This window comes from Seriola aureovittata, chromosome 3, assembly GCF_021018895.1.
Source record: "Seriola aureovittata isolate HTS-2021-v1 ecotype China chromosome 3, ASM2101889v1, whole genome shotgun sequence".
NCBI lineage: Eukaryota > Metazoa > Chordata > Actinopteri > Carangiformes > Carangidae > Seriola > Seriola aureovittata.
The window spans coordinates 29,394,282-29,404,948 of record NC_079366.1 but is presented as its reverse complement, the minus strand read 5'-3'; the positions used below and the strand labels follow the sequence as shown (position 1 = coordinate 29,404,948).

The 10,667-nt window shown below is 42.2% G+C and overlaps 1 protein-coding gene across 1 annotated transcript; it reads left to right on the top strand.

The window, feature by feature from the left end:
• The first annotated feature begins 875 nt into the window (after positions 1-875).
• Positions 876-10,259, top strand: atpv0e2 (ATPase H+ transporting V0 subunit e2). The gene is made up of 4 exons (XM_056371151.1): positions 876-1,087; positions 2,217-2,264; positions 5,975-6,073; positions 7,370-10,259. Exons 1-3 carry the CDS (start codon positions 984-986, stop codon positions 6,066-6,068), a joined length of 246 nt encoding a protein of 81 aa, XP_056227126.1. The 5' UTR covers positions 876-983; the 3' UTR covers positions 6,069-6,073; positions 7,370-10,259.
• Positions 10,260-10,667: the final 408 nt, after the last annotated feature.

Below are 10,667 nucleotides of genomic sequence, written 5' to 3'. Positions count from 1 at the left end.
GTTGTAGTTGCATCGTTGTGTGCTGTGAGTACAGAGATGCAGGATACTACACTGGCAGCCTGTGGCAATGATACCCACACATAACTGAAATATCTTAAATTAGTATTTTCGGTTGTATTTCTCATATATTGCACGTGAACTGTAGTTTGCATGAATTAAAAATGCTATATATAAGGCTTGTAGCACCACTCTCACAACACACTAAGAGGAGAAAGTAAGATTAAGATCATAAGTAATTAAAGCTTGTAACAATAAAGCCTTGGTTATATTGGTAATGTAGTCAAAACATATTGATATTCACACTAAATGGTTGTGGTAATCACACAAAAATGCAATATGGTGCTAACAGGTTGGTTAGCTAATACTACTGGTGTAATCAATTCCTGATGCCTCTGTCACAGTAACACAGCTACAACTAATACAACTGATAAATGGGTGTGTTAGATTTACAGTAGGTGTGCGAATGATCAAGTATTGACAATGGTCAGTAATATTAATGGTGCTGATACATATATTATACATATAAAAATTTTATTATTTGTTAAATGTTTAGTCTTTTATTGTTTGTTTGTAAATATGATATGGGTGAATGTAATTACCGCTAAAAACAAACAATTATCTGGTTTAAAATTATGAGAAAAAATTTAATTTGGAAATAAAAATACATATTTGATTGTAGTAAGTAAAATCACAGTTGATCAGAAAATGCAGGATCAATGTATTTGGTCGGACATTTGCCTGCAGTCTGCTGGCACAGACACCCGTCCAATCCCTCCCGCTGTAATACTGAACGGCAGCTGGCTACACCAATCAGACGCCGCTATCTCACGGGCCTGGACCAATCACATGCCACGTCGGCTTAGCGTGGGCGGGGACATAGCGGAAGCGACGGGCTGGTTCAGCGGCCATTGATGCGTTTTATCTCCGAGAGGACAAACTGAGATTAATTCCTCCGTATCTGCGGTTGTGTGTGAACCGGAGCCATGGTGTCTCACTCCCTCGCCCTGCCGATGATCTGCTTCACCACGCTATGGGGGCTGGTGGGGGTCGTGGCCCCGTTTTTGGTGCCGAAAGGACCCAACCAGGGGTAGGTGGTCCAGCTACCGTTAATTGGCTGCAATTAACGGCGGGTTTTTTTTTAGCCTTATCTTTCATTTTATACACGAACATTTGCATCCAGATATTAGTTCATATTTTTATTATTTAAAATCAGCGTTTAATCCATATTCAGCTGCATAGTATCAATATAAATACACGAGCGTGCTCCTGCTCATGTGATGGAGGCCCTGTGCGCGTCACCCTGCGTCCATCTCAGCATCTCATCCCTCCATCCCTCCATCCATCCATCCCTCCACTCTGTATCTGTAAGGTTAAAGGGTTAAAACAACATGAAGAAAGAAGGAAAATAAAAGTCGTTCTGCACCGTGTTAGTGTTGCGTTGTAATGTTGGAAAATGGGAACAATAAGTGATGCTGGAGCAGACACAGTGGTCCACGGGCTCTGCAGTCAGGCATCACTATAACTGTGGATTTATTCAGCTGTTTAACCAGAAATATACTTTAACAGGACTCAGGTAGAGCAGTTATTAGATACAGGTAAGTTTCTCAGCCTGTAAGTGAGTCTGATCTGTGTGACACTCACTGCATTCAACTTTAATGACTGAAGTTTCTTTATAGTTTGCAGGTAAACATTTCAATGCAAGAAACTGAACATTATATGCATCATAAAAGTAGACTTTTGTGGCAGTTGTAGTGGTTTGCATTAGATTGTACAGGTGTACCTAATAAAGTGGCCACTGAGTTTATAGGTGTTGTGATAAACAACTGGAACTGTGAGTCAGTCTGTCTGAAAAATCATGGTACTTCATATTAATGAAACATTTGTTGGAAAACAATATTTCCATGGAGCGGTTCCACAGTTGTCTCATCCAACCAGCATAAACTCATATTAGTTACTAACCATATTATTATAAGAGATAAACGGTTTGACAGTTGACAAATGGTGTGTGTCGTAATGTTGCCAAACTCTGCTCAGAAAATATGGTGCATTTCTATTTTAAATTGGGTGTGGGACATGAACACTAAAACAATAATGATGATAATGTGATGATATTTGTTTAAGAACTCAAAATCAGAAGGTAAAAAATGTAAGTATTTAAGATCTCAGAACGTTGTCATGTCAGGTGTGTGACTGACCGACTCTGTCCTCTTCGACAGTGTGATCGTCACCAGTCTCATCCTCACAGCCGTCTGCTGCTACCTGTTGTAAGTACAAACTCTCCTCCTCCTCCTCCTCCTCCTCCTCCTCCTCAGTGTGAAGCTGCTGTCATTTTGCATGTTTAGAAATGTTTCCTCTAACTTTTATAAATGACCTCTAACGAGTCGACTTCAGGAAACAAACTGAAAGTCGCTGAGCGGCTGAGGTCGGGCCTGGTGTCATCTGTCTGACACGCTGCCTTTATTAACAAAAAGATCAACTAATTATATCGTGCACAAACTTATGATCAAAATAACCACAGCGATCAAAAAGAAAGTGGCAGTCAACAAAAAATACAGCGACCCACCCACCCCCTCTCCACCTCACCCACACAGGCCAACAAGAGCTGAAATCAGCCACTTATATCCATGTGACCCAACTGTCCATAATCAGTGATCTCACAAACATAGTGATGAATAACTATATATGAACCACCCAAAATATAACCCACAAAATCCAGTCCTCCAGTCCTTCATGGCTCCTACGTGAGCAGTGAGTGTAGTTTCACAATAAAAGCAGTTTTTCCAGCGCGTTTCTAAAAGTGTCCCACCCTTGATAATTTGATGCCAATAGTTTTGTATGACAGAAAAGAGAAGTGAAGATCAATAATGAGTCACAAGGATTTTAAAAACACGGGAAATTAGCATTTATCAGCTGAGCAACATGAGGTGGAGACAATCAGAGAACCAGTTATAGTGGAGAACAGGCAGCCGGGAGAGGAGGAAGCGACAGACGAGTTACTCCGGTAATTAACATCAGATCGTGAAGCATGTGTAGGAATCCTAACAGGACGTGCAGAAAGCGACCAGCCGGATGTTTTAAGAGATCTAAACGCACTGAAACAAACTGAGACCACAGCAGCCGTACAAAGCTTTACAGTCTGAAACAGCCTGCAAGAGACCGTGACACATCTGGACAATAGATGCAGGACAAAGGATGGAGAGAGCATTTTTAATGATTGTGTGGTGAGAAACACTGAGCTAAGATAATCTCTAAATCCATCAGGCTCGTCGAACCGTGTAACAAAAACCAGGTCACTGCACAGGATGTGCACGCAGCATCATTAATCCACCAGCAGAGGGCGCTCCAGCTCCTTCAGCGGCTGAATGTCCCTCCACCAACAACAAGCCCACAAGCAATAGCAGATCCCCAAACCTTAAAGTCAGTGTAACGACAACCTGGTCTCCGTTGTTTTATAAGGATGTACCTGGATGAGTCGGAGCAGCTTGGATGGAAGAGACGGATAGTGAATGTGTGGAATACATCCACTTGGAAAGATTATTTATAATCATAGACCTCAGAAAATTAATCTTATTTATAATTTACATTTATCTGTGACAGAGTATTAACACGCCAACAAAGACAAAGACTCTTCGTCTTTGTGGGTTTTATTCAAATATAACATTTGCAAATGGGCCCAGCATTCATTGGCAGATAACCAGCCCCCACAAAGTGAGAGTCCCGACATGAGAACAATCCACCGTCTTATACGATGAACAGGAACAAGAATGTGGGAGTATCCGGCCCTCGCTGACTGTCGCTGATGTCCGGCCGCACAGACAGGTAGCTGTGAATTCTAGAGCCCGACCGATATTGGATTTCTGGGGCCGGTGCCAATACCGATATTATGGAGTAAAAAAAATTCTGATATCGATATATATACGTGTATATATATATATATATATATATATATATATATATATGAGCACTTGTGAAAAAGCTATGTAATGAAAGCAGGGTATTTTACAGTTTAACAATAAACTTTTCCAAAATTACATCAGTAACTGAAACAGTAAATTTCACTGGGAATTAAATAAAATAACTATAAAAATAAAAAACTACAAATAAAAAACAGGAACAAATATGTATATATATTATATATATATATTAAATTGAATGGAAACAAAGAATCAAATATACATAAAATGCTGCCTGTATAACTTGACTTGACCCGAGCATTTCCGCTGCGTTATTGCTTCTTAATAAAAGTTTTCACATCAGCTCGTATGGGAGAATATATCCACCGATACCCAAATATCTGTGGCCGATATCGAGTAAAAACAAGATATGCGGGTAAGAAGGCAGATAAAGAGCTACTCCACCCTAGTCAGGGAACAGCTTATCAACCGAGGGGTTAAAATGAGGTTACATGAGCGCACACATGTGATGGTATATATTTCTCCCATTAAAACAAAAACAAAAATAATCACAATAAAATTTTCCACGACAACCTTTACTAAAGTCGTGTTTTGTATGAGGTCTTCATATCCACACTGTGTCTGTTTATTTGTTCCAACTATTTTAAATACTAATTAAATTAAGGAAAATAAGATGCACTGCCATGGATCCATGTTGCACTAATACAACTGCTGCTATCACTATTAATACTTTGTGTTGTGCTGCTTTTTGTGCTTTATTTAAGTTCAGTAAATGAAATGTCGAGCCAGTATTTTTCAAACTGGGTTTATATTGTTGTGAACTTTGACCCAAAGCCAGTTACTGATCAGTAGCATCTCTTCAGATGGTCCCGTGAGAACAAAAATAAAGAAAATGATAATAAATAAATAAAAAGATATTTGTCTGCGGTTAAGTCTTAATGTTTACAGCCACATTGTGCTCCATTCAAACCGGCTTCATTCCAGAAAAAGCCTCCAAAAAGGCACAAAGACATGAAGATGAACAAAATGAGAAAACACCAGTGGTTCCATCAGTTTGGTCAAACCCACAGTGTAGCATCTTCCCAAATGTAAAATTGCAATTTAGCCTCTTGGCTCCCACAAAGTAGCTTATAATCAGGTTTGAATCCATTTACACACAAACCATAAATCAGCACAGTGCTTCAGATGACGCCGTGTTAAAGGGCCGCTGTAAATACTGAGTGACGTAATCGCATCAAGCTAGCATGTCTGTCGCTACCAGCCACTAGCTTGAATCAGAGGAAACAGATGAAGGGACTTACAGTTTATCCTGGGCAGTGATACTGAAGGACACAGAGATCAAACTTCACCTGGCCAGCACACGGCCCAGGTGATCCAGGGGTCCTTCGTAGATTCACCCCGGCTGAGCTCTGTACCAGGTGCCTAATAATCCGCCTGACTTAAAGTCTGGTAAACACACGAGAAGCTTCCACCTGTCTCTGATGTAATTTTTTTTGCTAATTAAAATACATACAAATGATCGTTCCACTGAGTCCAGAGAACTGCAGTCATTAAAAGCAGATTCCTAACGCTTCATTCAGACCACCTTCACGATGTCCCATTGTGTGTGAGCTCACAGTGACGCTTGCCAGGTCATTAAGAAAACGTAGCTGCGTCCAGGCCGGCCTGCAGGTTGAGCTCATTAGCTTTGCAAAGCGATAGACAATCACATTTGATTAAAAGGGCGATAAAAGAAAAAAAAAAAGACACTGCTCACATTCATTTAGTCAAATAACAGCTCTGAGAGTTGGTTGGAGTTGGACGTGTTTAAAAGTTGACCGAGTCTCTTGTGTCCTCGGCCTTCTGGGGTTTTGCCGCAGAGCTGTTTTTCCTGTGTAGTGCTGTTGTGTGCTCTCTGTACAGTACTGCTGGCGATTACAGCGCTGCGATCTATTGGTTGTTGCCCAAATCTGCAGCAACAAAACCCAAGTTGTAAAGAAAAGCAGCTTTTCTTTGAAGCTATACATAATAGAGTGTCCCTCTGTGCTAACATGTGACTCATTCTCTCTGTCTTCACTCAGTTGGTTGATAGCCATCCTGGCCCAGGCCAACCCCCTGTTTGGCCCTCAGCTGAAGAATGAAACTATATGGTACCTGCGCTACTTCTGGGAATAAACAAGGTCAGTTTGTCAGAACAACATTTAAAGGCACAGCCTCCTCTCGAAGGAGTCACTGGCTTGTCTGGCAGTTTAATCTGAATCCAGATCCACTGTTAACCACTACACATCTTCAATCATGTAAACATGTAATGCAGTTCTGTAAGTAGCATCATCCTTCGAGTTTAAAGGTCCCATATAGTCTAAAGGTCTGTGTCCATGTGTAGTGTGATTATAGATCAGCTCTAGCTTCTATATTAATACTGTGAAAGTATCAAAGCCTCAGTCCACAGAGAAATGCACACAGCCTGTATTCAGAAACTGAGCCTTAAAACCAGCCGTCAGGACTTCTGGAACTTTGTGATGTCACAACAAAGCAGTCACCAAGCCCCGCCCACCTGGACCCACCATCCAAACCTTTACAGGATTTGGTTTCTCTGAGTGTTTTTACCTGAAATCTGATATATTTTTATGAGATCACTCAGAAAACAGAGGAGGAGAGGAGGCTCTGAGCCTCTCTTGTGATTGGCTCACTGACCTGTTGTTACTAGAGCTCCAGAGAGAAGCCTGAAATCAATGTGTGTAAAAACAGGAACTGCATTTCAAGCATTTTATTTTGAAACATTAAATTAAATGTAATTAATTAACTCCAGTAATCAAAAAACTTTGATTTTATTGAATAAACAAAACAAACTTTCCACAATGTTTATCATATATAAATGAGATTCTTCAGTTATGTATCTTCAGAGACCTTTTGGCACATCTCAATGCTTATTGTTGTTTTACTGCTATTTTGTGTTAATAAAGATTCAATTTAAATGCACAAAACCACTAGAATGAGCAAAAGGAGGCTGAACAGTGAGACAGAGAATCGATAGAAAATGTGAACCGCCGTGTCTTTGTGTGTTTCCTCCTCTGCCGGCTGCTCGGCACCAACAGGTTCTGCTCCTTCACTATTCGCCTGTTGGCAAATTAAAAACCACTCCATTTTTCTTCTCTCTCAGAAAGCACTGAGAAAAAAAACCTGTAAAATCCCCACCACTGAGCTGCCTGCGGTGACAGGAGTGGCATTCAGGCGTGAATATTTATCAACTCCACAACAAAAATGAGCTCGATGAAATGCGAAAAAAAAAAGGAAAAAGGGGTGGGGGGGTGGTGGGGGGAGTGGGGGGGCACTTTAATGTGTTTTCAGAGGCATGTTTGCTTCTCTGAACTGAGCTGTTTCCAATCTCGCTTTGATCCTCGCTGTCAAACAGTTGTGATTAGAACTAATGTTCCTGATGCAGAAATGATTCAGTGTCTTTGTGTTTCTCCCTCCAGGACCGAGTCATGTGATGCCTCCTCCCTTCATCCCCGTCCCCTGGTTTGCTGGACTCCATTTCAACGTAACTCCTAACCATTGAACACACACACACACACACACACACACACACACACACGCTTCCGATCAGCAGAACTGGTGGAGCATTTCTTCTGTTCATCAGGTTTCTTTTCCACCTTTAGGAATAATGTAGAGTATGTGCAGGTGAAGGTGTAGAGTTTATCGGGACACTTGTTGTGTTGTGTGTTTTGTGAAATGCAGGACGCAGGATTTGTGAGAAAATCAAATACGAAGAAAACACTGACTGTTTTTTTTGTTTCTGTCTGTTGATGAAAAAACCAGGACATCATCTGTTAGGTGTAGATATTAATCGTCCATCTCTGAAATGTGCAATCCTGAAATACTTTAGTTCACTCTGTGTTTGTTTACGTTTTTGTTTTTTTTTTTTGGTTGTTGTGTTGCTGCCATCAGGGAACATTAATTTTCGGTGTGTTTGTATTTATTTTGGCCGGCGGACACTGATGTAAGCCCCTTGTAATTACCTCGGTGTCCGCGCGGTCTTGTTATATAACTGTTATTATCTGTGATGTAATGGTGTGTGTGTGTGCGTGTGTGTGTGCGTGTGCGCGTGCGAGAGAGAGAGTGTGTGTGCGCGTGCGAGAGAGAGTGTGTGTGTGCGTGTGTGTGTGAAGAGTTCATTACTGTGAGTGTTTGGACCGCGGCCATGAGAATCTCCCAAATCTGTAGAAGTGAAGAGCGATTCCCTCCACTTTAGACCACTTCAGCCTGAAACTCCCTCCCACATTCCCCTCATGCTCGACACCGCGGAGGTCCTCGTTGCCATGGTGATCTCATCGCCCAATTCAGTCCTGCTCCACTCGACCCCTTTTGATAAAATCCTGCCCATTCTACGTGTGTGTACAGATGCACTGTAGGCTGAGCTGTGGGGGGACACAGCTTTTTTGGATGGATAGATTTATAGATTTGGTTTTAACGTCCATGATTTTAAGCATTTTCTCTCCCCCCCCCCCAATGTCAGCCTTTCGGTTACACCAAAATCCTCATTTAAACTTCGCCTAATGAATTCTTTTGGGGTTTTGCAGTTCTTCAAGGCACAGTGACACCCCCCCCCCCCCCCCCCCCCCCCCAGCCTCCCTCACATCCTTTCAGCAGCAGAGAAGCAGAGAAAATAGATGCTTTTAAATTCATTCATTTACCAGAAGATAAAGCAAGGAAAGAAAAACATGTTGTTTTCGTTGCACATTTTTTAAGAGATTTTCTCCGTCAGACACCCCCCCCCCCCCCCCATGATATCAGTGGCGGCTGCCTCTGAGTGGCTGGTGATGGATATTTAATCAAAGGCTCCAGAATATTAAATCAAAGTGCAGTGAAACTCTAGTTCGTACTGTAGGAATCAAGCGGCAGGAAGTGAACTGATGGCTACAGCTGGTGCAGTTCGTGCCGTTCTGTGAGTGCATATGTTAATCTATACACATGCGCTCGAGTGTGCAGGGCGTCGCTGTGTGTTTACACCGCCGCCACCAGCTGGAACCGTTCCCGGGGTCGGGGTTACCCTCTGTCGTCTGAATCTCTGTCCCGGCGCCGACGCGCTCTGCTCTGCGGCGCGTGGTTCCGTGCTTCGCGGCTCATCGTACAGTTATCTGATGATGATGATGATGATGATGATTTTACTAATAGATCCACTCCTTTTTAATCTTTTTTTGTTTTTGGAAACGTTTGCCTTGAATGAGACGCTGGTGTGACACACCTGCGTCCTCCTGATGCTTTAAGAAGAGTCTCAGCTGCCGCGCCATCGCCACAACTACAGCTCCCTCCTTCCACTTCCCCCTATCTCCAACCTTGAGACCCCCCCTTTATTCCTCCCTCCCTCCCTCAACACCGTCCCTCCCCCTTCCTCCTCTTCTTCCTCTCTTAAACCACTTTGCTTCAGCCAAAAAAAAAAAAAAAAAAATCAAAATCAATATACAGCTACTTTTTAGAAAGACCAAATTGCGTTGTATCTTTTCCTCCAGACCTCTTGGGTAGTTGTGGCGGCGGCGTCACGCATCTGAAAGACTGTGCCGTGCAGTCTGCTTCATAAGTGGAGACCCACATCAGATAAAAGTGGGAATCACATCTGATCACACCAACACATAGTCTGACTCCCCCTCGCCAGGAAATCTGACTCTGTTGCATGCTGGGAGTTCAAGTTTCACTCCGTCCAATGAGCCTGTAAACAAAGAGTCACATGGACTCCACGAGTAGCTCAGTTGTTGGACGGAGTTTAGGTAACATGTCAGAAACGTCGGCGCTGGTGGAGACTCAAAACAAATGTGTAACTTCAGCTCGGTGTCTGTTCGCTCCAGCTGTGAGCGCATGGAGGGAAAAAGCTGCGTATGAGCGTCGTCGGTCCAGACTGCGGTTCGCTCTCACTTCATTTTCTTTCTGTCAGGCTTTCCAACCATTAACTATGCACCCACAAACCTTGTGTTTTTGGGTTTGTTTCCTGCCGTTGGTTTCTCTTACATTCCCGATCTCACTCATGATGAAACGTGCAACGATCAGCCTCTAAAAGGACAGAGTCACATTTTCACCGTCCAACATGAAAACGCTTGTTTTTCTTCTCCCTCTCTGATGAATCTGTCCGGTCCCTTTTGACAACTGGCTGCTGTTTGTCTCTTAAATAATCCTGGCGACATAGATGGAAATGGGGATTTTATTTTAGTGTGATAAGAGTCACCATGGTAACAAAAATCTACTAAATCACACATCTAGTTGTTGGTGGAGATGAGTTCCTATATGTGACCTTGTGATAGTGTGAAGTAAATGCTTCTGTGTGAGTGGCATTGTAAGTGAAACACCCAATAAAAAGAAACTATATGTCTCTGACGCTCTCTGTTGATATTATTAACGTTCCTCTTGAGCGCACACTGATGTACACACTCCACACTACACACTACACACTACACACTCCACACTCCTGTTTGAATGGAAACATTATGAGTGAAAAGCCTTTTGATTAGAGGATCCAGATTCTCTGCAGGACTCTGCAGGTTTCACAAATACCTAAACGTCACCCTTTTACCCTCATGCAAGTTTATTCTTATCTCACAAGGATACAACAACACACACACACACACACACACACACACACACACACATCATATCAAACACTATTTCTCTTTCTCGTATATAATTTTTCTTTTATGTATTCCAGTATAAGGACATATCTTTTATATTGATCTTGTATATATATATATATGTATATGTATATTTTTATCTTTATAACTTCTTTGC

What these genes read in the sequence shown, in the direction of transcription:
- atpv0e2 (XM_056371151.1), top strand. Translation starts at nt 984, where the DNA reads ATGGTGTCTCACTCCCTCGCCCTGCCGATGATCTGCTTCACCACGCTA. An exon ending in CCGAAAGGACCCAACCAGGG is followed by an intron (nt 1,088 to 2,216) that starts GTAGGTGGTCCA and finishes CCTCTTCGACAG; the next exon opens with TGTGATCGTCACCAGTCTCA. An exon ending in GCCGTCTGCTGCTACCTGTT is followed by an intron (nt 2,265 to 5,974) that starts GTAAGTACAAAC and finishes GTCTTCACTCAG; the next exon opens with TTGGTTGATAGCCATCCTGG.